The following is a 27,136-nucleotide window of genomic DNA, read 5'->3' as shown; positions in this document are numbered from 1 at the left end:
TGCTTTGTAGTCAGGCCAGCCCAATCACCATTCAGCAACGGTATGACTGTGGGTGTATCTTAATCACTCTGAACCTCCCCATCCTTATCCATAATGAAAGTTACCAGATCTACATAGCATTGTCACGGGGGCTAAATAAGACAGAACAAGTACCTGATGCCCATCTCAATCACTTGATATTTATTATTAAACACCTACTGGGTGTGAGTGGGGGTAAGGAGTGCCATCCTTTAAGTCTTCATTCATTCACTTATTCATCCATGCCTTCACTCAACCAACCAATATTTACTGGGCTCTTGGGAGGTGTCAGGCACGGAGCTTGGTGCTGGGCGACATGGTGGTGAGCAACCCCCCTGCTCTCACAGAACCTAGGTCTGGTGAAGGAGCTCACGGTCTAATGAAGCTCTGCGTTCCCAGAGTGGAGGACATGGTGGCTGTGGGTATGTTTAGGCCTTGTGCATGAACAGGGCGCTAAATAACATTGAATTACACATTGCAGACAATTATTACCCTTTCAGTTACCTTCAGATCACATCAAGGGGAGAGTCCTGGTTTGATATTAATGTCTTTAACACTCCTGTAGCATTTATTAATTTCCTCTCTTAACAAATAAAAGATGACTTCAGTCGAAGATGCTTAGGGCAGATGACGGCACCTGGAGATATTTTGATAACATAGATACCTCTTGCTATTCAAACTCAGATAGACCAAAAGAGACAGGTTTTCCCCACCCCCCGCCAGAGGGTGCACAAATACGACCAGAATTTGTGAAGTCGAGTCAGAAATGAATGAAATTTGGAAAATAATGATCTACTGAAATCCTTCCCCCCCACACTGTTAACCCTATGTTACAGTTGGGGAAACGGAGTCTTTTTGTAGAGGGGATGGACAGAAGGTAGGGAGTTCTCTTCCAAACGTGCAGGCGGCAAGCAAAGCCAAGAATCTTCTTTGTGGTGGAGTTAGAGATATATAAAATAAAGATCGCTCCTCCCCTACCTCTGCGGAACGTGTATGTGTATGTGTGTGTAAGTGTGTGCGGCCACAAGCCTTTCCGAATGAGTGACAGCGGGAGCCCATCCCTCCAGGAGACGCGTGCAGAATGACCAATGGGATGGATGGGGGTGGATGGGTACCAGTCTCCGCAGAGGCCGGGGTGGAATTCGCTGCGCCCCACCCCTTCCACCCGCTCCCCTTCACCCCGTAGGTCCTTCCACTCTCGCTCCTCCCCGGGGCACATCTCTTGAACGCAGCCCCGGGGGCCGAGCACGGGGTGGGGTGAGGGGCGAGGCTTGGGTCCGGCGACCCCGGGCTGAGGTCCCATCGCTGCAGAGCTGCGGCTGTGGACGCTTCGCCGCGAGGCCCACCGCCGCCGGGGCGCGGATATGTAAAGCAGCTGGCGGCGCTGGGCGGGGCCTGGACGCGATGCAAATGAGGAGGGCGGGACTGGCCCGGGGCTCCGCCTCCCTCCCCCGCAGCTGGGGCCAGCGGTGCCAAGCGCAGCTGGACGAGCGGCAGCAGCTGGGCGAGTGACAGCCCCGGCTCCGCGCGCCTCGGCCGCCAGAGCCGGCGCAGGGGAAGCGCCCGCGGCCCCGGGTGCAGCAGCGGCCGCCGCCTCCAGCTCCTCCCCGGCCCGCAGCCCGCGGTCCCGGGGCCCCGGGGCCGGCACCTCTCAGGCTCCGGCTCCCCGCGCGCAAGATGGCTGACCCGGCTGCGGGGCCGCCGCCGAGCGAAGGCGAGGAGAGCACCGTGCGCTTCGCCCGCAAAGGCGCCCTCCGGCAGAAGAACGTGCACGAGGTCAAGAACCACAAATTTACCGCCCGCTTCTTCAAGCAGCCCACCTTCTGCAGCCACTGCACCGACTTCATCTGGTGAGCGCGCGCGCGCAGGGCACCTTTCCGGGCCCCCGAGGGCAGCGCCGCGCCGGGGACCCGTCTCCGCGCCCTCTGCGCCCTCCGCACCCCGGGACCCCGCGTCCCCGGACTCCCCGCTCCGGACCCTGCTGCCTGGGACTCCCGAATGGACAGTCCTGCGGTTGCCCTGTCCCCACCCCGGTCCCAGACGGTCCTCCGCGGGGCGCCTCCTGCCCTCTCCTGCTCCCAGGCGCCTCTAGAGCGCCCAGGGGCAGCGTCGCGGGCGCCTTTGCTCCACCTGGCTAGGAGCGCGCGGGGTCTGTGCCTGCCCTGGAGGGCAGCGCCTCGGGTGCTCTCTGACCCGGGGTTCCCTATCTCTCCGCCTGCTTCCGGGCGCGAGGAGCCCTCGCCCCCCACCCCTTGTTTCCGGAGGGCAGCGCCCTGGGTGTCCTTCTCTATCTCCCTGCGGGCATGGGACATCCTTTCTCCCTCCTCTTTGCCTCCGAGCAGCGCCCTGTGTTATCTCCCATTGCCCCTTCCCGAGGGCCTGGGTTCCCCTTTCCACTCCTCGGTCATATCACTGCGGGCCCCTTTCTTCCCCGGTCCCTTCAGTAGTGGGGCATCCTTTCCTCCTTCCCAGTCCCCCTCCCAGGGGACACCACCGCCGCGGGGTCACTCTCGCCCTCCCTCAGAATGCGTCTTTATCTCTTCTCTTTTCCGGAGGGTGCTGGGGCATCTGTGGGCAGATCTACTGCCTGCCTTCAGCCCCTACCCCGGGAAACGCTCCCCACTATCCCGCCACCTGGTGGTCGCAGCCTTCTCTCTTCTGCAGGAGTGAAGGGAGATGGGGGTTGCAGCCGAGCTCCCACCTACCCCCACAAAGGCGGAAGACTCTTGGGCACCCGCCTGTGGCTGGGAGTTTGCACCTGGGGTGCAGAGGCAGGGAGGAAGGGGGGTGACTCTGTGGGGAACTAGCTGGAGGCTGGGCTCCCCCGGGCTGCCTGACATACACCTCTTTCTGCTTTTGCAGGGGCTTCGGGAAGCAGGGATTCCAGTGCCAAGGTAGGCTCTGGGGCTTTGGGGATGCTATTTGTGGGAAGAGAGGGCGAAAAAGACTTTATAGAAGTTACTGAGTTAGGCAGAGAGTGAAAGAATTACTTTGGTCAGAGTGACCTCCCAGGCTAGGAATTCTTCACCACAACAGGGTCCTTTTAAGGGGTGTGTGTGTGACTGGGGCCGATGGCGCTGGGAGGCTTACATGCCAAGGAAGTGCACCTACCCTTCCTGCCTTCCCTGCTCTGGAAGAGTCAAAGCAGCCTCCTGAAGCAATCCTGGCATGGTCAGTTCTGCTGGGGGAGAAAGCGTCTTCCCGGGACGTTTCTGGGAGAACCTGTCCCTCTTAGTTCCTCCCCCTTTCTCTGCCCATGTCCCTTCCTTATCTCACCCAGGGAGGTTCTGCCTCGCCCTGCCTTGCAGAGGTCTCCGCAGGTGGCTGCTGCTCCTCTGCAGATGGTACATCCCCTAGAAAGACGACTGTATTTGTCTCCTGGGCCTCCTCTCTCTCTGAAAGAAGTAGTTCCAGAGGAGGTGTTTCTCAGATCCTGGTTTAAATCACCCTATCTTCTGGGTAGAAACAGAAAGGTCTCCAGGGCACTGGTTACCTGAGTTCTTGCATCTGGCTTGAGATCCTGGACCCTAACCAGGGGTATCAAACCTGCTGGTGGTGACTTGATCACGTGTAAGGTGCCCCCCTCCCCCGTCTTTGGGGCTCCTGTCTGAAAGACAGATTACAAATTGGCTCTCCAGGACCAAAAGTCACGCGCAGTTCTGTGTAGCCCTTAGGGTGTCTTATTTGTGAATTTGATGTGAACATTTTAGAACCGGGAGATTTCACATGCACATCCTAATTTCCAACTTTAATTTTGCTGAGAAATCGTCTGACTTTCGCGTGAAAACAATCGTTTGGAGCTGAGAGCCGTTGTCGTAGATGGGGAACAGCTTTACCATTTTGTCTCAGTTGATTGCAGTTGGGACCACTTCATCCATTTCTGGCCCCTGTAGGCATTTAAATTTGCAACCTCTCATCTGGAAAGTTTGTGTGTGTATGTTTTTTTTTTTTTTTTTAATTTTCTCTTAGGCTTGGCGAGATTGAGTTTGGTAAGAAACAGTGCATTTCTGGGTTCTGGGGTATTGTATCTTTAGGGGCAAATTGACCACCACCCTGGGGAGCTGGGTTTAAATCAAAAGAAAGTATTTGAGTGTGGAAGAGTCTGATATGTGATTTAGCACTGACTGACAGTTTTGTGGCTGCACCTCCACCCTCCAGGGAAAAGTAAAGTGATCCCTAGTGAATGTAGGTGGCATCATCAGTGGTGCAGAATGTTTGCTTGCTGGCAGCGTGGCACTGTGCTCCTCTGAGACTTGTGCATACTCTTCTGAGATCGAGGCCCCAGTGGGCTCAGTGAGCCCTGCCAACCTACGCAGCCTCTCTTACCAAGATTTGGATCCACTGCCCCACACCAGAGGACTCCTCAAGTCTTTTTAAGTGGCAACAACTTAGGCCCTGGTGCAAACAAGTTTGGACTGTTTTCTAGAACTTTGACCCCTCAAACAAAACACCAATAGTGTCTTGGTGCTGGAATATGTAATTTCTTCTTTGAGGTTGCCTTTCACTTCCATGAATCAGTTTCAGTCTTTGTCTCTTGCTGAGGCCGGGGGCGATTTTTAAACATTTTTACCACAGCTCTTCTATGCCACCTGCTGTGTTGTTATTGATGGATGGGAAAGTCACTTTGGAATGTGCAAGGCATGACACATCTGAAATAGGAGATCCTCTAACTCAAAGTCTGGAAGATAACAGGACTTTTTTGATGTTATGAGAAAAAGGCAGAATTAAAGTTTGTCATGAAATATGGCCACTTTAGAGATAGGAATGCCTTTTTTTTTTTTTTTTTTTTTTTTGACAGAGTCTCACTCTGTTGCCCAGGCTGAGTACAGTGGTATGATCAGAGCTCACTGCAGCCTCAAACTCATGGGCTCAAGCGATCCTACCGCATCAGCCTCCTGAGTAGCTGGGACTACAAGTACACACCACCATGCCTGTCTAATTTTAAAACAACTTTTGTAGAGAAGGGGTCTTGCGATGTTGCCTAGACTGGTCTTGAACTCCTGGCTTCAAGCAGTCCTCCCACCTCAGCCCCGCAGTGTTAGGATTATAGGTGTGAGCCGCTATGCCCCTCTGGAGTGTCTATTTTTTAAATTGCCTTTCTTTTTCTCCTCCCTGCCTCCTGACCAAGAGGCAGTGTAGAGAAGTGGGCCTGTGCACAGGCTACCAGGCAAGTCCCTGTCGGTCTGAATCCTGGCTTTGAGACTTCTCAGGCGTATTACTTAGCTTCTCTGTATTTCAGCCTCCTTGTCTATAAAACGGAGCCAGTAACAGTACCATAGTGTGGCTGAGCAGCTCCAACTCATTGCAATATCCAAGATTCTTGGGCCAGAGCTTGGCACAGAGTATGCTCAGAAAATATCAGCTCTTATGATTGTCCCCAGACTACCCCAATGGTGGGGCAGCTGGTACAAGAGAAGACTGGCTCTGCAGGGTTGCTTTGCTATGGAACTGCCTGCCAGGTAAGAGTCAAAATTCAGCCATGAACTTCTGGTCACTCTGTGTAGCTGCTTTGACAGCATATTCCATTTGGGCAGGAGTAGGGAGGAGTGAGGGGAGGGGCAGATTGGCAGTCCCTGAAATTGAGATGTTTAGAATGGGAACATACAGGAAGGAGGGAAATTTATCCCTGGTACTCAGCATTGCCTGGGACTAATTCTGGAACCACTGAGGAGTTCCTTAGTATCTGATTGTTCTTGGTACCAAATATTTCCTCTGAAAGTGAATCCACTTACAATGGAATCAACAGTTTATACAAAACACATAAGGTTTTATGATCTCACTTAAGTCAGCAATCCAGAACCCAGGGCCTCAAGTTCCTTTCAGTTTTCTGCTCTGCCATCCCTGCGGAGTGACAATTATCTTCTGGTCCAAGAAGGATGCTAGACTGTGGAGTCCTCCCTCACACCCTTCTTTCAGCTAGCAGGAAGGAAGAAAGGGGTAAAGAAGGGCAAATAGCACATGCTCGGTGTCACTTGGGGAAGCTGCTCAAGATCCTTCGACTTATATCCTATTAGCTAGGGTTTAATCACATACCCACACCTTGCTGCGAGGGAGCATGTGGGAAATGTAGTGTTTATTTCAGGCAGCCACTATTTAGAGGATGTTTCCATTTCAAAAATATAAGCAGAGAGAGGATATCGTCTCTGCCACTCCGGTAGGAGGTATGTAGGATGATCTCAAGGCAAAGAAACCATTGAGAGTTACCTTCATGCTTTATATGGAAATTGGGTACACTGCTATGGGTTGGGAGAGGAAGGATTGAAAACTCATAAACCACAGGAAATTATGGATTTCTACGTGCTCAGGGGAGCTTAAGAATCGATTTTCTTGCTTTTGTATGATGATAGGACAAAACTTTAGGTTGACTGCCACATAATTTCTCCCTTTTTGTTTCCACTCTGTCTATTTCTATTTCTTATAAAACCACTCTCTGGGAGGTAATTTAAGAATGTATTTGATGACAGGGAACTGGGGCTGAAGATCCCTATTGTAAAATTGCCTAAATTCTAGAGTAGAAGTGGAACTCCTTTGACAAGCAAGGCAGATTTCTCTCTATGGCATTATTTTTTCTTTTCCTTTTTTTTTTTTTTCCAAGACGGAGTCTCGCTCTGTTGCCCAGGCTGGAGTGCAGTGGCACCATTTCAACTCACGGTAACCTCCATCTCCTGGGGTTCAAGCGATTCTTCTGCCTCAGCCATCCAAATAACTGGGATTATGTGGGATTACGGGGGCCCACCACCACACCTGGATAATTTTAATATTTTTACAAAATTATGTAGAGATGGGGTTTCACCATGTTGGCCAGGCTGGTCTAAAACTTCTGACCTCAGGTGATTCACTTGCCACGGACTCCCAAAGTGTTGGGATTACAGGCATGAGCCACAGTGCCGGCTGTCTCTATGGCATTCTTTACAGGAACTTAGGACCCGCATTTGAGCTTTAATTGTAATTAATTAATTCTACCCAAGCCATTGGGTAGAATGAGACTTATTCTCAGAAGACTTTATAGTTTGGTAGCGAGAAAAACCTTCTTCCTTTTTTTTTTTTTTTAAATTTTGTTCTCAGAGACAAGGTCTCACTGTGTGGCCAGGCTGGAGGGCAGTGACATGATCATAGCTCACTGCAGCCTCAAACTCCTGAGCTCAAGCGATTCTCCTGCCTCAGTCTCCTGAGTAGCTGGGACTGCAGGTGTGTGTCACCACACCTTTTTTTTTTTTTTGAGACGGAGTCTATTCTGTCATCCAGACTGGGGTGCAGTGGCATGATCTAGCTCACTGCAACCTCCACTTCCCGGGTTCAAGTGATTCTTGTACCTCAGCTTCTTGAGTAGCTGGGACTACAGGCGTGTGCCACCATACCTGGCTAATTTTTATATTTTTAGTAGAGGTGGAGTTTTGCCATGTTGGTTAGGCTGGTCTCGAACTCCTGACCTCAGGTGATCTGCCCGCCTTAGCTTCCCAAAGTGCTAGGATTACAGGTGTGAGCCACTGAACCTGGCCAAATATATATTTTTTAATTTTAAATTTTTTTTGTAGAGATAGCGGGTCTTGCTTTGCTGCCTGTGCCTGGTCTCAAACTCCTGGCCTCAAGCCAGGAGTCTCATTCTGCTTTGGCCTCCCTAAGTGTTTTTTGTTTGTTTTTATAAAGGAAGTGAATTTGGTAGAAATAGGCAATGAAATATAGAGATTTGGAATTTGTAGCAAGGAGTTGGAGTCCAGCAGAACTGGGTATATATCTGTGATGGGCCGCTTACTGCATCTGTGATCTTGGGCAAGTCATTCCCCAGTAGCAACCTTGGTCTCCTCATCTGTAAAATGGGGATAATAGTACCTAACTCGTAGGGTTATGGTGAAGAATAATGAGGTGGTGCATGAGAAATAGCCACAGCAAGTATCAATGACTCTAAGTGAGACCATCAGTGTTACTTGATTCGCAGTAGGAAACTGTGTCAAAGTGGGACAGAGTTCATTCTGGAACTTGTTAAATGACTAGGTCTCTTTCATGTACTTAGATAGTTTCTCTTCTTGGGCGTATTTCTTCCTGGGTATTGGGTAACACCAATGAGTGCTCAGTTCAGTGTCTGGGCCCAGAAACCCAGGCCTGGGTAGCATTGTCTTTCCTTCTGAGAAAGATCTGAACCTGCCATGGACTCTCTAGAAAAACCCCAGTGCACAAATTTTCTATGAAAAGCTAGAATTGATGATTATAATGAGTAAGTTGGCTCTTCTTTTTCTCATGTAGATTAGAAAACATGTTTTTAAATCTTCTAATTGAAATTATTCTTAAAAAACCCCAAAGCCTGACATGACTCCGACCACAGTTGTTTTCATCAATATCAATTCTATCAAATCAAATATAAGTTTATTTTAGTGTGTAGTTAGCACATGTAGATTAGAAGAGTTTGCACTTTTTTATACCGCAAAAAATGAAAGGTTAATTTTATTTTCTATGAAAAGCTAGAATTGATGATAATGAGTAAGTCAGCTCTTCTTTTTCCCATGTAGATTAGAAAACAGGTTTTTAAATCTTGTAGGTATAATTATTCTTAAAAAACCCCAAGTCATGACATGGCTCCAGCCATTGTTGTTTTTTTCAATATTTACCCTATCAAACAGAAGTTTATTTTAGTGGGTAATTAACACATGTAGATTAGCATAGCATACGTGTATTTATATAACAAAAAATGAATCAAAGGTTAATTTTATTTTGGGCAGTGTTCCCTAGAAATGTATAATATGACCTCATGCACTTCAGGTTGAATTTTCTTAGTAAAATCATAAAGAGGGCCATTTTTTCAAAAAATCAGCAAGTCAGGCTGCAAGTTTAGAGGTTGCTTCTATTGTTTCACTTCTCTTTCTTCCCAGAAGCAGACCCCAGAGACCTGTGAGCCAAACTCCACTCACCTTTTAGCTTATTCTAAATGTGTCCTGCGGGCTTCTATGTGAATAAAAGGCAGAGGCTTTTTGACTTTGTGTTTGATGATCTGGCTTTTTTCTTTTTTTTTTTTTCCACCTGAAGAGGGATTTCAGGCTCAATGTCCCAATCGAAATAAGAATCTTTGAGTGGGTTAACGCTGAGTCTTAAAAAGGAGGGCTGATTTGTTGGATAGGCAACAGCAAATTCATTTTTCACTGTGGAGCACTCAGGAGGAGCCTGAAGCTTTGTCACTGGGCAACAGAACGTCTTTCTAAGTAGATATGGAAAATATGACCTTTGAAAATCTAGATGATATGATATACAGATTCTTAGGAAATAATTTTTAACAAATATATTATTTCCGAGCACTAATGATACTCCAGGTACGGCCCACAACTAGATGCGGCATGTTTATAGTTTATCTAGGCCAATAAGAAAGAAGATATAGAAGAAGGCAATTGGTCAAAAAATTAACTGAAGGTTTGAAAATAGTTTTATATACACGTGTCCTGTTGGAGTCCCTCTTTTCTCATCTCTGCTTATCCTTCTGTCTCTGTCTCTCTGTTTCCGTCTCTCTCTCTCTCTCTCTCTCTCTCCCTCACACACACACACACATATATGTAAGTAGATGAATATGTCGGCCGGGCGCGGTGGCTCAAGCCTGTAATCCCAGCACTTTGGGAGGCCGAGGCGGGCGGATCACGAGGTCAGGAGATCGAGACTATCCTGGCTAACACGGTGAAACCCCGTCTCTACTAAAAATACAAAAAACTAGCCGGGCGAGGTGGCGGGCGCCTGTAGTCTCAGCTACTTGGGAGGCTGAGGCGGGAGAATGGCGTGAACCCGGGAGGCGGAGCTTGCAGTGAGCCGAGATCCGGCCACTGCACTCCAGCCTGGGAGACACAGCGAGACTCTGTCTCAAAAAAAAAAAAAAAAAAAAAAAAAAAAAAGAATATGTCATAATTTTCACAATATGCATCTTCTTTTGCTACTTTTCAGATACAGGTCATTAAATTACTAAGTATAATTTAAAAGCTATGGTCTGGTCTTTTAACTATGCAGTTCAATTAATTCTTGGGTAGATAGGGGGATCTGCTGAAAAGTTTGTCTCTGATTGATGCCTTCAAAGGTAAGTCCTTTATATTCTGGCATTTGCTCTAATAACATGAATTCTTTGACTTCATTCATCCAATCTCCTCAGTGAAATTGTGTGAAATTCCATAGATAGAATGTTAGCCTTTTTACAGAGAATACAACATCCTCAGTGTTTACATATGGCATTTGGAGGTGTGATGGCTGCTTGAAAATCCAGTAGGAAATTCGTCTGTTCACCACATACATTCATTTATTCATCCATCCATCCCTCCATTTGTCCATCCATCTCTCTTTTCATCATCTATCTGTTTTTCCATTTATCTATTTGTCCATCCATGCATCCATCCATTCACCCATCTTTCCATTCTCCTTCTAAAAGTTCTCTCTCTCTTTCTTTCTTTCTTTCTTTTTTTTTCTTTGCTTTAGACGGAATCTCACTCTTTCACCCAGGCTGGAATGCAGTAGTGCGATGTTGGTTCACTGTAACCTCTGCCTTCCAGGTTCACTGAGTGATTCTCCTGCTCAGTCTCCCAAGTAGCTGTGGTTACAGGCTCGTGCCACCACACCCAGCTAACTTTTGCATTTTTAGTAGAGACAGGGTTTCACCATGCTGGCCAGGCTGGTCTCTATGACCTCAAGTGATCTGCCCACCTCAACCTCCCGAAGTGCTGGGATTACAGGAGAGAGCCACCATGCCTGGCCTCACTGGTTAAGTTCTATGTGTCAAGTTCTATGTGTCAGGAGCTATTTTAGGTGACAAAATATGATGATGAATGAGATTGAGAAGATTTCTGTTGTAATGGAGCTTATGATGTAGTCGGGGGAGACAAGACATTCTACAGATCGTTGCACCCATATTTAATCTCATTTTTATTAGGTACTTTGAAGAAAATGCACTGGGTACTAGGAGAATATATAATGGGAAGCTAACTTATGTAATGGCTGGGGATACAGTCAGTGGTCTGGGAATTTAAAAAAAAAGCCCAACTTCTCATTCTCATTTTCTGAGGCAACTGGAGAAAGTCTGAGTTGTCAAGGAACTACAGCTAAAAATCTGTATTGTAAAACTGCCTATATCCTGGATAATATATGCAACAGGGCTGAAGGCAGTGGCTCATGCCTGTAATCCCAGCACTCCAGAAGGCCAAGGCAAGAGGATTGCTTGAGGCCAGGAGTTCGAGACCAGTCTGGGCAATATAACGAGACCCTATCTCAATTAAAAACAAAACAAAACAAAATATGTGCAGGAGACTTATCTTTGTGACATTCTATGGAGAAAGCCTAAATATTTATTTGTATCATGGCTGCAAGTAGGATGAGTAAGTATTTGGTAGAACTAGCCTGTTACTTTGAGATGGCTTCTTTCCCAGTTTGACAGAGAACTTCATCTCCTCTTAGTTAATGACTCAGATAATGAGCTGACTTCCTTTTTGTTTAGGGTTTGCAGTTTGAGGTGGCTGTTCTAAAGAAGAAAAATCAGACAATTTCAGAGGTGGAGGAGCAAGTCTGGGCCAATAAATAGAAAATAAATAAAAAGAGAGAGCACAGCATTTCAGTGAGAGGCTTTTTGAGCTGAAAGTCAGTTTTCAGGGGGCACAAGATTACTCACATTGCCTCCCAAATACCTTCCTCACCCTGTGTCCATCTCTGATATATTACAACTCTTCATTCCTTGGACTTGGACAGTATTTTCTCTTGTTCAGAAGATACTTTGTAAGTAGTTTAACAATAAACAGTGTTGACTCACTTACAGAGAAAGGACTTTTGTCAAATCTGTCTTTCTGATTTCATTAAGGAGAAAGTCTCAGTTGGTATTAATATGTCTTTAACACCCCTCTAACACAAATCTGGGCACTTAGTAGATATCTGTTGAATATTCTTTTTTTTTTGCATTATAAATGAACTACAGGGAATTATGAGAATATAAAAATATGGGCCAGGTGTGGTGGCTCATGCCTGTAAACCCAGCACTTTGGGAAACTGAGGTGGGTGGATCACCTGAGATCAGGAATTCAAGACCAGCCTGGCCAACATGGTGAAACCTCTTCACTACTAAAAATACAAAAACTAGCTGGGCGTGGTGGCGTGCGCCTGTAGTCCCAGCTACTTGGGAGGCTGAGGCAGAAGAATCGCTTGAACCCAGGAGGCAGAGGTTGCAGTGAGCCAAGATTGCACCACTGCACTCCAGCCCAGCGACAGAGACTGTGTCTTAAAAAAAAAAAAAAAATCAGTTTCTACCTGTGAACCAACTTTTTTTTTTGGGTCAGCAGTGTTACACTTTTACCTAATGTTGAGCCTGGTTCTGTTCTACCCTGGGCTTGATTCTGTACTGGCTGTTCCTCCTTGTGAATAGAGAAGGGAAGTTCAGTGTCTTTCCTGGAAATTTTTGGTGTTGTAAGGATGCTTAGTGTTCTAGAGGGTTGAGAGGAACAGCAAGGACAGGATCTGGTAGAGACGGCAGCTTTTATTCAGAAGTGCTAAGCTGTTAATCATTACCATGGTTGTTATTACCTTTTAATTGACATTTGTCCTGCTTGTTTGTGGTCTCCTGGGCATCTCCTTCCCCCCTCAGCCCACAGGCAGAAAGTTGCCCTACAGAGTCAGGAGGAGAACTCAAGCCCGGACCAGAGAGCTCTGATCCACTTTTATTGGGTCTTGGAACTGGCTAAGTAGATGGAAATTAACTGGTTCAAGATATGCAACATCATTAGTTCAACCATAACTATGTTCCTGGGGTGAATTCTAGCTTTCTTTTTCTTTCATCTTGCTACTTCCCAGAGACCAGACTTTGGGCCTCTAGGGAGGGAGTATCAAATTGGACTTGAGAGTTCAAGCTCAAATCTGACCTAATTTTAAATCCTGGTTCTGCTTCTCCATGTCTTCATGACCTTTGGGTGGGCAAAATATGATCCTGCCTCTATCTATCTATCTATCTATCTATCTATCTATCTATCTATCTATCCACCCACCCATCCACCCACCCATCCAGCAATCCATCCATTCATTCATCCATCCATCCATCCATCCGCCCATCCACCCAGCCATTCTTCCATCCATCCATCCATCCATCCATCCATCCATCCATCCATCCACCCACCCACCCACCCATCCATCCAGCTATCCAACCGTTTTTCCATTCATCTAATATATATTTATTGGGGGCCTACCACATATCAGGTACTGTTCTAGGCATTGGAACTAGAACAGTGAATAAAACAGCATCACTGACTTCATGGAATTTACATTCTAGTAGAATAACAGTGATAAGTAAATAACATAGAACAGATATATTGTATAATGTCAGGTTGCCATATGGGCTTTGAAGAGAAATAAGACACTGTCCTCACCCTTAAAGATCTTCCTGGTCTTTTAAAAGGAGAACAGCACATGGCCAATTAGTTCTGAGACATAATGTAAAGTGCTACACCAAGGATGTAAAAACACTTTGGATGGCATCCCTACTCCTCCTCGGACCGGTGAAGATTCCACAGAGGAGGTGACATTTGGGAACAGTCTTACAGCAGGAGTGGGAGTTCCCAGATTGACAAGGGGATGAGGGCAGGGGAGGGTGTTTCAGGCACAGGACAGGACAACGCAGTTGAGATAGTGAGGAGAGAGAATAGGGCATATGCAGGGAACAGGAAGAAGAGGGTGTGAGGGAGGGAGGAGCAGGTGGGAGACGAACGTCACATCAGAGGGGTTGGCCCCTGTGAAGGCAGTGTAGTGACTAGGAAGTGGTTGTTGTCACTGTTTTAAAGTGGGATGTGTGGGGGTGAGTGAAATGGCCAAATGTTTGAAAAAGAGGAGCATGAGATGCCTTTGGCAACAATACTTGCCATGACTCAAATCCTGAAATTCCAGGCCTGCAGGGATGGAAGTCAGGCAGGAGAAACTGAAATGGCCATTTATAAGCAGTGGGGGTGCCTTACCGGAGCACCTTGGGGCTGTTGCTATTTTTCACACCCTAAAGAGACATTTGGAATTTCATGTCAGTCATATTGTTAATTGTTCTATTTTGAGGGTGGTTACTAGGTTATTTTTATGGTTCTATCAATAGGGATATCTCTCTTCACTGCATCCTTAGACGTGGAGGGCCGTAGAAATGAATTTTCCTCTGAAAGGCATCCTCCCACTCCTTCTCCCTCTCCACTGCTGTCACCCAGTGGGTACGTGTTTACTGAGTACATGCTGCACATGGTGGTGAAGAGTTGGTGTTTTGGAGAAAGAAAGACTTCGGTTTAAATCTTGACTTCTTGCCGTGGGACCTTAAGCAAGTTACTTAACCTCTTTGAGCTTCTGTTTTTTCATAGTTAAAAGGATATAATAATAAAACCTAGTTTATGTGAAGTGTTTCTTAGCACCCTACCTGACATATATACAGTAAGCACTTGATAAATGGTAGTTATTTCTGTTCTTCCTAGGACTGGGCACTGTCCTTGTCCTTACTGAGTTTATAATCCTGTTGGGGAGGCAAGATGAATGCTCTTGAATCAAGGAGACGATGCAAGAATGGATGTGCTTACATGTCATGGTCAATAGCATTAGCTGCACCTTACCGTGGATCTGAGAGAGAAATGCTTGACTGGGGCCAGAGAGGTGATTTGAGCGTGGGTGAGCACAGTGCTTTCTGAGAAACCCTTTCCTGGCTTGCGATGCTTTAATTTGTGGGAAACCTCAGAAAGTTGAATTGCAATCTGTGATCACCCCATCGGCTGACCTCATTTCAAAAATGTATTGGTAGCATTTCAACTTTAAATAGATTTGTGACCATTTCACTCTTCTAAATTTGGGTTCCTTTCACCCTTTGGGTGGGGTGTTTATATCCCTTTTCGGTTGAAGAAGCTGGCAAGTAGTGTGGGTGAAGGTGGAGGGTGAAGTCTGCAGGACGGTCGCTTGTCTTGTTGGGATAGTCAGGGCAGTGATTTTTATGGGGTGGCCCTATATTAAAGATCTTCTTTCCCTCCCTAAAGGTAGAGACCATTCTTTAGAATTTAGTCAGTGCTGCAAATGAAGATTTGATAATTATTTGGATTTGTGTGTGTGTGTGTGTGGATTTTTTTTGGTAGTTATCTGGATACATTTTGTGGCAAAATTTATGGCTGAGGGTATTGATAATTCTTTCTGAGCCAAACAATGCACTTAGGGAAACAGGATTGACATATAGTGTAGAGAAGGACTTCTTTTTATTTCAATTGGATATTCATCTTTTGTTGGCTAGCTTTTTTTAAAAAAAACTATTAATATTATTTTTGATTGACAAATCATAATTCATGTGCAGTGTAATGTTTTGATACATGTATACAATGTGGCATGGTTAATTCAAGCTAATTAACATAACCATCAGTTTGTTTACTTATTTTTTATGGTGAGACACTTGAAATTTACTTAGTTATTTGAAATATATGATACATTTATTATTGACTGTGTTACCCTACTATGCAATAGATCTCCAAACCTGTTCCCCTTGTCTACCTGAAACTTTGTATCCTTTGATCAACAACTCCCTCCCTCCACCCCAGATTCTGGTAACCATCCTTCTTCTACTCTCTACTTCTATGACTACAACTTTATTAGATTCCACGTATAAGTGAGATCATGCTGTATTTGTCTGTTTCTGGCGTATTTTACTTTGTATAATGTTCTCCAGATTCATGTATATTGTCACAAATGATAGAATTTTTAAGTCTGGGTAGGATTCCATTGTGTGTATATACTATGTTTTCTTTATTCATTCATTCTCTGTTGAACACTTAGGTTGATACCGTATCTTTGCTATTGTAAATAGTACTGCAACAAACATGGGAATGCACATATTCTTTGACATACTGATTTCAGTTCCTTTAAGTATATACCCAGAAGTGGGGTTACTGGATTGTATTGTAGTTTTTAAATTTTTTTTTTTAATTTGAGACTGAGTTTTGCTCTTGTTGCGCAGGCTGGAGTGCCATGGTGCGATCTTGGCTGACTGCAACCTCCACCTCTCGAGTTCAAGAGATTCTCCTGCCTCGGCCTCCCAAGTAGCTGGGATTACAGGCATGCACCACCATGCCTGGCTAATTCTGTATTTTTGGTAGAGACGGGGTTTCACTGTATTGGTGAGGCTGGTCTCAAACTCCTGACCTCAGGTGATCCACCTGCCTTGGCCTCCCAAAGTGCTGGGATTACAGGTGTGAGCCACCATGCCCGGTGGTAGTTCACTTTTTAGATTTTTTTGAGAAACTTTTAGTACTGTTTTTCATAAGGCCATACTAACTTACATTCCCACCAATAATGTATTGGTCCCCTTTTCTCTACGTGTTCTCCAACATGTTATTTTTTTATCTTTTTGATAAAAGCCATTGTAACAGGTATGAGGTGATACCTCACTGTGGTTTTAATTTGCATTTCCCTAGTGCTTAGTGTGCTGAACATTTTTTCATGTACCTATTGGCCATTTGTGTGTCTTCTTTTGAGTAATATCTGTTCAGATCCCATTTTTAAATCCGGTTATTTGTTTTCTTGCTATTGAGTTGTTTGAGTTCTTTGTATATTTTGGGTATTAATCTCTTGTCAGATACAGCGTTTGCAAATATTTTTCCCGTTCTGTGGGCTGTCTCTTCACTTTATTAATTGTTTCCTTTGCTGTGAAGAAGCTTTCAGTTTGTGCCTTCCCATTTGTCTCCTTTTGCTTTTGCTTAATCATTGCCCAAACCAGTGTTGTGGAGTTTTTCCCCTATGTTTTTCTCTACCAGTTTTATAGTTTCAGGTGTTAAGTCTTTAATCAATTTTGAGTTGATTGTGTATGTGGTTTGTAAGATAAGGGTCTAATTTCATTCTTCTACATGTGGATATCCAGTTTTCCCAACACCATTTACTGAAGAGACTGTCCTTTCCCTCATTGTGTGTTTTTGGCACCTTTATCAAAAATCAGTTGGCTATAAATGTGCGGATTTATTTCTGGGCTTTCTATCCTGTTCCATTGGTTGATGCATCTGTTTTTATGCTAGTACTGTGCTGTTTTGGTTACAATTGCTTTATAATGTATTTTGAAATCAAGGAGTGTGATTCTTCCAGCTTTGTTCTTTTTGCTCAAGATTTGGCTATTTGGGGTCTTTTGTGGTCCTGTATGAACTTAGGGGTTGTTTTTACTATTTCTGTGAAAAATGACATTGGAATTTTGATAAGAATTGCATTGAATCTGTAGATTGCTTTGGATAGTATGGACATTTTCACAATATTAATTTGTCCAATCCATGAACACAGGATATCTTTTCATTTATTTGTGTTTTCCTCAGTTTCTTTCATCAGTGTTTTATAGTTTTCAGTGTACAGATCGTTTACCTCCTTGGTTACATTTACACCTAAGTAATTTCTTTTTGCTGCTATTGTAAATGAGTTTGTTTTCTTACTTTTCTGGTCTGGTAGTTTGTTATCAGGCATGCTAGTATAGAAAATTAGAATAATTAGGTATTCTAATATAGAAACATGACTGTTTGTATGTTGGTTTTGCATCCTACAACTTTATTGAATTTGTTGATCAGTTCTGTTTTTTTTTTTTTTTTTTTTTTTGTGGATTCTTTAGGGTTTTCTGTATATAAAATCACCTTGTCAAGAAATAGACACAGTTTCACTTCTTCCTTTCCTATTAGGATGCCTTTTCTTTCTTTCTTTTTCTTAATTACTCTGGCCGGGACTTCCAGTACTCTATTGAAAAGAAGGGGCGAGAGTGGGCATCCTGATCTTAGAGGAAAGGCTTTCAACTTTTCAGTGTTGAGAATGATGTTAGCTACGGGTTTGTCATAATAGAAGCCATAGAGTATTGTGTTGAATGCATTTCCTTTATACCTTATCTGCTGAGTACTTTTTTCATGAAAGAAGGTTAAATTTTTTCAAATGCTTTTTTCCCCTGCATCTATTGAGATGATCATGTGATTTTTATCCTTTATTTTTTTAACATGGGTATCACATTTATTGATTTCTATGTGTTGAACCATCCTTGCATCCCAGGGAGAAATCCCACTTGGTCTTGGTGAATAAAATTCTTTTAATTTGGTTTGCTAATATTTTGTTGAGGATTTTTTTCCATCTATGTTCATCAGGGATATTGGTTTATAATTTTCTTCTCTTGTCATGTTTTTGTTTGACTTTGGTATGATAGTCTTGGATAATGAGTTTGGAAATATTCCCTCAATTTTTTGGAAGAGTTTAAGAAGAATTGATTGACATCCAGATCAAGAAACAGAACATTTTGGTACCCCCAGAAGCATCTCACAATCCCTATCCACTGTATTCTTCAGGAGTAATCACTATCCTAACCTCTGTCACCTATGATTACTTTCATCTGTTCCACAACTTATGCCCACTGTTCTGTTATGCAACTCCATTGACTTATGCCCACTTTTCTGTTAAAAAATTTAGAAAGCACAGAGCTTTAAGTTACCGAGGCTGAGCCTGAGAAATGTTAGCTGGGACTTTTTTAGTTTTGCATAGAGGAAGTGAAATCCGTATGGGAGACAGGCACCTTCTGGAGTCACCCATTGGGGAATGGTGCCGTTTGCCTTCTTTGGGGGAACATCTGTTTCCCGTTTCAATGTTGCCCATCGGTTCCAGACTGTTCAACAAGGAAGCCAGGGCATTCTGACAGTTTTTCCACCCAATAATTTAGCTCTGTAAATACTAGGAAAACTTGAGCTCACAAACTATTTTTAGGGCTTAAATTTCAAAAATTCTGTATTAGTAAGAATCTATTAAAGCTGCTGTAACAGACAAACCTTGAAGTCTCAGTGGCTTGACAGAAGGGGGTTTATTTCTCACTCATGTCACTAACCAGTGCAGGTGGCCCTGGTCAGGACATCTTCCACAGAATCACACAGGACCCCAGGGTCCTGCCCATTGGGTCAGTGGAGGGGGAAAGGGAAATCGAGAAAGCACACTCATTTCACAACCACTTCAGCTGGGGAAGGAAGTCACATCACTTCTGCTCACATTCTATTTGCCAGAACCCAGGCAAAGAAGCAACCAACTGAAAGGAATGCTGGGACATGTCAACTAGCTCTCTGTCCAGGAGGAAAAGAAAACAGGTTTTGATGAACTCAGTACATCTTGCTCCAGTTTCCAAAGCCATATCCCCTTTGTCTTTCTTTGTGGTGATGTATCTAGTTTTATCTCTCACTTGACTGGTAAGATGCGAAACTCTAGACATCTTTATCTTATCGAACATAGGGAAAGAGTGAGGTCTATTCGTGTTCCTAAAAGTGAAATAAAGAAGCACTCTTCTTGTTTTTAGTTATTAGAACAATCTGGTTCTTGTCAGACTTTCCAGTTTTTCAGTCAGAGTTCTCGCCTCTGAGTTGCCTGTTGTATTAGTCCATTCTCATGCTGCTAATAAAGGCATACCTGAGACTGGGTAATTTATAAAAGAAAGAGGTTTAATTGACTCACAGTTCAGTATGGCTGGGGAGGCCTCACAATCATGGCAGAAGGCGAAGGAAGATCAAGGTACTTCTTACACGGCGGCAGGCAAGAGAGCATGCTCAGGGGAGCTGCCCTTTATAAAACCATCAGATCTCATGAGACGTATTCACTATCATTGGAACAGCACCAGAAAACCCACCCCCATGATTCCGTTACCTCCTGCCAGGTCCTTCTCATGACACATGGGGATTATGAGAGCTACAATTCAAGATGAGATTTGGGTGGGGACACAGCCAAGCCATATCACCTGTGGACATCCCAAGCAGATCTCTCTGAGGCCGGGTTAGTTCTCTTCTAAGATGACTTATCATATAGAAGAATCCTTTGTTGTTTCTACTTCAAGGTATTTGACTGGACACCCAACAAATCAGTTATTTATTGCCAGATAGCACATAACCTCAAGGCTTAATGGCTTCAAGTAACCTCTCTTTTATTTAGTTTTAGTTTCTATGGGTCAGTAATTTGGGCTGGGCTCAGCTAGGTGGTCTTGTCTGGTCTGGGCAGGGATTGGCTGTTCTTGGCTGGGCTCATTTACCTGCCTGGGGCCTCAGCAGGGATGTCTAGGACAATGGGGCCTCTCTTCAGGTCTTTCATCTTCCAGTGAGCTATCCTGAGCATGGTCACGTGCTGATGGGTGCGTTCTCTAGGCATGAGCAAGGGCTGCAGAGCTTCTTGAAGTCAAGGCTCAGGACATGCATAATATCACTTCTGCCATATTCCCTAGTGAAAGCAAATCACAAGCCCACCCTAGAAATAAAGGAGGAAATAGAGAAGAGAATAGATGCTTCCTCTTGATGGGAGAAGCTGCAAATAATTTGTGATATTTTTGGAACCCACCACACTAATTTCAGTGTCATCCTCGCCATTGCTTGGCTGTCTAAAAACATACTCCAGTCTAGTGTGCATTTCCGAAAATTAACTTGATCAAAGGCAGGCCCCAGATGAGTGCTCAACATTTACAACTGATAATAATACTACCTACCTCCTAGGGAAATGGTAGGGCCAGATGAGATGCTGTATTCAAAGGATACAGCCCAGGGCTTAGTGCACACGCAACACTGAATACTACCACCATTGCTACTGAATACTGCCACCGAATACTACCGTTACTACCACTTGGAACTGCCTAAAAGCTTGAGACTCAGAGAAAGGAACACAAAACCCCTGCACTTGAGGAGGGAGAGATCAAAGAGAGACAGAGAGAGAGACAGACAGGTGTGCAAGTGAGTTCTTGCAACACAGTGTGGTCAGTGTGATTACAGAGCTGTGATGGAGTGCGGATGAGGTCCGATGACTTACTGGTCAAGAACGTGGGTTCAGGCCTCAGTTCCTCCCCAATCACTTATGGGGTCTTAGGCATCTTTCTCTTTAATCTTCAGTTTCTTTGTCTGTGAAATGAAGATAATGGCATGGAGCCTACCTCCCAGAGTCCTATGTGGATTAAATGAGACAGGCAAACAACAACAACAACAACAACAAAACCCACAAACAAACAAACAAACAAACAAAACCAAAAATCACGTGATTGCTCATTAAATGTTAGTTATAGAAAAAAATATAAGTTCTTAAATACGCCCTTGTAAAAATGTCCCAAAGACCTCATCATCACTTAGTTCTTCTGCAACTCTGGCTAGCATCATTGATAAATTGTCTTAAAAAATGAAGATTTGCATGCAGGTGGTTTATTGGGGATGTAGCTCAGGGGAACAACATCTATAAGGGATAGAGGGAAGCAGGGAAGAGGTAGTTGAACTGTGGTGCAATAGTTGTAATAGAGGCCAAAGCCAATCCCATGACTGGAGCTGGGATGGCCCTTCAGAACTGGGACAAGCCAATGCATTAAGAGGACATTGGTTGTGGGCTGCTCTTTGGGAGGTAACATTACCTTGGGCAAAGCAGCTCTGTTCTTCGGGGGAGGATTCCCAGGGAGGACACAGCTGTGAGCCATTGGTTTTCCCAGCAGCTGGGGGAATGAGTGCCTTATCCCTATAGATGGTTTTGTGTGGGTGCATTTGGGGGATGCTCTCTGGGGTTCACCACGTGCTTCTACATCTTTCTTAGAGGTTCATTTCAAACTGTATCTTGGTTCATTCACAGTACTGATGTAGTTACTATCCAGATTCATAGACTGTACTTACTGGCACTGTGGACAGAGAGTCCTAATCCGACTAAGCCTAGGGAATGACATGGGAATGGCTTGTTCCAGGTCATCCAGCTACCAGAGAGGAGAGCTGGGATTCATATCCAAGCAATGAGACTTCATACCTCACCTTACTTCCCTTATGCTACACACACCTGAGTCACAGGAGATTCCAACTTATATTTCAAGCCCAGACTGCATGACTTCAATGTCCTGTTGCCCTTAACCCTTATATCAGATCGCAGCCCCACTCTGGAAAGTTTTCTTGAATTCTTCTGTATATGTTTCTTAAACTGTGGGTCATCACTCATTAGAGGTCATGAAATCAATATAATAGGTCAAGAACACCATAAAGAAAGTGGAACAGAAAACATCACAGTGCATCACTCTCAGGAAGGGTAGTATCGTTTTATTAAACTTTTTTTTTTTTTTTTTGAGAAAGAGTCTTTGTCTGTCGCACAGGCTGGAGCGCAGTGGTACAATCATAGCTGACTGCATCTTCAACCTCCCAGTCTCAAGAGATCCTCCCACCTCATTGTCATGAGTAGCTGGGACCAGAGTCACATGCCATCATGCCTGGCTAATTTCTAAAAATTTTTGTAGAGATAGGGTCTTCCTGTGTTGCTCAGGCTAGTCTCAAACTCCTGAGCTCAAACAGTCCTCCTACCTTGGCTTCCCAAAGTACTGGGATTATAGGCATGAGCCTCATACAATTTTTATTTGATATATACATATATAGGCAGGAGTGAACTGTGTCAAAATGTAAAATGTGTCTCTTACTGCAAGTAACTGTCAATGTAGTTTGAATATCACTGTGAGATATATAGAGAAGAAGCTCTGGGGGCTCATGAACTTGGTCCATGGACTGTTGAGGCATTTTTTTAAAAAAAATCTTTAGAGATGATATAAATGTAGTGCTTTGAATTCTTTATAATTAGAAGTTTTATTCTTACCCCATCACCATATCCCAAGATCATCTTTATTATCATCTTTGAGCTTTAACATATCACAGGCAAAAGTTATTTTTCCAAATAGAATTTTAAGTATGGTATAAGAGGTTTTTAGAAATGGCATGATTGGTTTTGGCAGAACTGCCTGGCCTGACCTGTCACTTGGGCGAAGTGTCAGAGAGCTGTGTCGAGTGCTGGCAGAGAGCTGTCCCTCTCCCGCAGAGAGAAGGAGCTGCTTATCCTGGGGGATAATGTGGGTTGAGAAAGAAGTGTTTTATGAGCAGAATCAGCACAGAGGGAGGGAGGAGGAGGTGTTTAGGGGCTGCAGAGAGCCGCCGGAAGATGTGGGAACAGTATGCCAGCATGGAGGTGGGTCGGATCCCCATGGTGGGACTTTGCTGAGGGTTGCCTCCAGCTGAGACTTCCAAGGGCTGGGATTCAGTGTGTGTTTATGTTCTCTGGTGTCCCTGATAGGTGGGGGCCCACATGACAGCTGGCCTCACTGTGTTTCCCTTCTGGCCATCTCTGGTTTGGGGCCCAAGGGCCATAGGGGGGCCAGGGCACTCCAGATGGGATGAAAAGTCAAGTCCAAGAAAAAATTGAAATCTGGGCTAGGCTTGTCCCTGCTTGAGGATGTGTGTGTGTGTGTACACATGCACATCTGCAGTCCCTAGAAGGATCTCTATTCATTGGACAGAGAGGCCAAGGGAATTTTCCATTTCCTGGATGTCTTCAAAGATTTCAAATGCCATTAACTTGAGCTGACATTTATTGAGTACTCACTCAGTGACTGGTACTGATCTAAGTACTTTACATATATTATTTAATCCTCACAACAGCCCTGTGTGGTTGCTGCTGTTATTATTGCCATTTTATGCTGAGAAAACAGCACAAAGAAGTGAGAAATTTTTCCAAAGTTACAGTTAGGATTCTAACATGGACTTGGTTTTAGGATTGTGTAGCTTCAGAATTGATGGTGATAATGACGATGATGCTGATGATGAAGGCAGCTAATATTTGAGTGCTTGCAATGAGCTGGGCATTTTCACAGACTTTATCCCTTTGAATCTTTACCTTCTACTAAGATTTGTTGTTATTCTTATCCCTGTTATAGATAAGAAAGCAAGCTTAGAGAAGATTAAGCACTTGCTTAAGTAACTGCAGAGTGTAGATTGAATTCAGATCCATTCGAGTCAGATTCTCTGTTCCCAGCCACCAAGGTAAAAGGCTCAGGGGGTTTGGGGGTCATAGAGGAGCACCCTGGCGAGGAAGATCCCATAATAGTGGCAGAATGGCAACCAGGAAGGATCTGGCATACGGGATGGTAATAAGGCCCATCTCTCATGGCCAGGAAAGTGTGCCTGCCACAGCAGTGAATGAAACTGGCAACATTTGACAGGAAGGGAAATTCTCTAGTGGGAGGAATACTTCCATCAAACGTTTTTTTTTTTTTTTTTTTTTCCAGTGGGGGAGTTTGCACATGTGTAGATTTTTTTAGCCATAGCCTTGAATAAGGAATTCAGAAAGTGGCTTCTAGTTTGAGGTCTTTCTTTTTTCTTTTTCCTTTTTTTTTTTTCTGCCACGTGATCACAGTGGGCTGATTTCTTCATGCCTAAGTTACCAGGCTGGGAGGACAGGCTGAGAACTCTGAAAGCTGTTGAGTCGTTTGGAAGGAAGAGGGTTACATACAGCAGGCACTTCCATGAAATAGCACTTCCCTGAAGAGCTGCACTAATTTATTGAGGCACCGAGCTGGATGCTTCACACGCATGATCTCGTTGAATGTCCACAGCACCCTAGGAGGTTAGTCTCATTATTAACTTCATGAAGTGACAGAGGCTTAGAGACATTAAATAGCTTCCAGACTGGGGAACGTAGTGAAACCCCGTCTCTGCAAAGAATAAAATAAATGAGCTAGGCGTGGTGGCTCGTGCTTATAGTCACAGCTACTTAGGAGGCTGAGGTGGGAGAATCCCTTGAGCCTGGGAGGGTTGAGGCTATAGTGAACTTTGATGGCACCACTGCACTCCAGCCTGCATGACAGAGTGAGACCCTCTCTCTAAACAAACAAATCCCAGGAGACATTAAGTAACTTGCCCCGGTCTCTAGGCTAAGTAGTTGAAGAGGGCAACAAACCCAGGTGGTCTGAGGCTTGAAGGTCCAGGTTCAGCTATTCCACCAGTATCCCTGGTTAGTCTTTGGCCAGGGCACAGAAGGTGGCGTATCAAGTTGTGGGGTCTGATTTGGAAAGTGTGAGATCCCTTATTTGTATCTTTTCCAGAGTCCACTCAGAAGAGAGTAGTGTAAAAGGAGTGATAGCACAGCGTGGTGTGGCTGGCGTAGTCAGCCACCGTCTGATGGGCAGGGGGAAGTACAGGCTGCTTTCTGTCCTCAAGCAGCCCCTAAACTTGTAGGCCAGACTCATAAATCACACGTTGGTAACTCAGTGTGATGTGAGCTGTAATGGTGGAGAGAAATGCCAGGAGCAGCTCACTTCTCAGGGGCCTGGGGAGGCTGCACGAAGGAGCCTGAGTTCTCAGTTGGGTTTTGAGGCAGAGGAAGCAGTGAAAGAGAGAGGAAGAATGTCACTGAGGTGCGGGGAGAAGCAAGAGAGAGAAGACACTTGGCAAGAAGAAGTAGTTGAAGTACCTGGGGGATGTTTAGCTCAAATAATAGAAAATTTGGAGGAGGCAGAGAAAAGGGAGGAAACTTTAAAAGCAGGAGAGAAAGACCTCCAGGTTCCCAAAGGGAGCATGGCACTTCTTAAGGGGGTGAGGCTGACAGCATTGGTGGGAGAGAGACAGAGAGAGAGAGAGAGAGAGAGAGAGAGAGAGAGAGAGAGAGATCAAGGAAGGGAAGGACCCATTGAGGGGAGAGCACAGGTGAAAATGAGAAGTGGTGGGAAAATGGGTGGGAAATAAATGAAGTTTTGAGGCCATTTGAGAAATCTTGCTTGGTGGTTTCTATTTTCTTTGCGAAGCAGAAAAAAAGAGGAATTAGACAGACCTGCATTCAAATCTCGTGACCCCAGGCAAATTTCTTATCCTTAGCTTCTTCATTTTGAAAAAGGGTTGAATGATAATAGGACCTACCTAATACAGTTGTCAGGATCAAATATGATAGTGCTTGTGTTAAGATGCAGTGGCACCCTGGCACATAGTACCAAGGAAAGTACTATGAATGTTGTCAGCTGTTGAGGGAGTCCGGGTTTGGGTGCTTGATACATAGAAATATCATGAATAGCCGCAGAGAATCCAAGAAGAAGAGAAAGTTTGGGGGAGAAGATAGAGAATTATGCGTTGGGTATGTTGGGGATGAGGTGCCTGTGCTATATCCAGGTGTAGGTGCCCAAAGGGGCAACTGGGAGTCATGAGAAGTCAGGGATAGAGGTAAGTGTTTGGGAGTTATTAATACAGGGGTATATTTTTTAAATATCTGAAGTATGTTACTGGTGGCACTCAAAGATTTTTAATGATTAAGGTATTCAACAACATGGAACTACATAGTTTTAAAAAAATTCTCTTTTAGGCCGTGTGTGGTGACTCACGCCTGTAATCCCAGCACTTTGAAAGGCCAAGGTGGGTGGATTAGTTGAGGTCAGGAATTCGAGACCAGCCTGGTGAACAGGGTGAAATCTCATCTCTACTAAAAAAATACAACAACAACAACAGCAGCAGCAACAACAACAACAACAACAACAAACCGGGCATGGTGGTGTGTGCCTGTAGTCCCAGCTACTCAGGAGGCTGAGGCAGGAGAATTGCTTGAACCCGGAGTCAGAGGTTGCAGTGAGCCGAGATCACGCCACTGTACTCCAGCCTAGGCAACAGAGCAAGACTCAGTATCAAAAAAAAAATCGTTTTTTCTTTTCATTCTTCAGGTTAAGGAGAGTGTCTTAGTTTGGTGGTATCATGTCCTAAACATCTTTCTAATGCATGCAAATCTCCCTTTTAAACTAAAAGAATGAAGCAGTCTCAGACTCAGAGCTATGTACCTGCTAGAATTTAATAATTTAAATTTTCATTGTGTTCTTCATACTCACCTTCTATTTATAGCAGGTGTTACTAGCTCTCCAATTCTGGAGGTTGTTTCAGATAGGATGCATTGGTTTTTTTTTTTTTTTTTTTTTGAGACAAGGTCTTGCTTTGTCACCCAGGCTGGAGTGCAGTGGTGCAAACACAGCTCACTGCAGGCTCAACCTTCCAGGCTCAAGCAAACCTCCCGCTTCAGCCTACTGGGTAGCTGGGACTGCAGGCATGTGCCAGCATTTCCAGCTAATTATTTTATTTTTTATAGAAACAGGGTCTCACTGTGTTTCCCAGGTTGGTCTTGAATTTGGGCTCACGTAATTCTCCCACCTCAGCCTCCTAAAGTGCTGGAATTACAGGCATGAGCCACCACACTTGGCCTGCTTTGGTTCTTAAAAACAGAATACCTGGTGAGCCTAACAAGGAGGCAGGTGGTTCCAGGGTTGGTTTAATCAAAGACTTAACATTGTCATGAAGTGTCTCTCAGTTATTTGCTCTGTCATCCTCAAAATGTGATCAGTGTCTCCCTTCTTGGT

The 27,136-nt window shown here is 44.6% G+C and overlaps 2 protein-coding genes across 12 annotated transcripts in view; one reads left to right on the top strand and one right to left on the bottom strand.

Annotated features, from left to right (window-relative positions):
* Positions 1–27,136, bottom strand: part of NDUFAB1 (NADH:ubiquinone oxidoreductase subunit AB1) — a 1,133,838-nt gene that overhangs the window by 251,801 nt on the left and 854,901 nt on the right. The window lies entirely within an intron of this gene.
* PRKCB (protein kinase C beta) overlaps positions 1,218–27,136 on the top strand; it is a 382,510-nt gene continuing 356,591 nt past the window's right edge. For both annotated transcript variants that reach the window (XM_050773830.1, XM_050773829.1), the window contains exons 1-2: positions 1,218–1,868; positions 2,881–2,912. In XM_050773830.1, the coding sequence (XP_050629787.1) occupies positions 1,696–1,868; positions 2,881–2,912 (205 nt within the window). In that variant the 5' untranslated portion in view covers positions 1,218–1,695. The remainder of the gene's footprint in view (positions 1,869–2,880; positions 2,913–27,136) is intronic.

The sequence above is a fragment of the Macaca thibetana genome, chromosome 20 (assembly GCF_024542745.1).
Source record: "Macaca thibetana thibetana isolate TM-01 chromosome 20, ASM2454274v1, whole genome shotgun sequence".
Taxonomy (NCBI): Eukaryota; Metazoa; Chordata; class Mammalia; order Primates; family Cercopithecidae; genus Macaca; species Macaca thibetana.
Note: the sequence above shows the minus strand (reverse complement) of the source record. Positions and strands in the feature narration are given on the sequence as shown.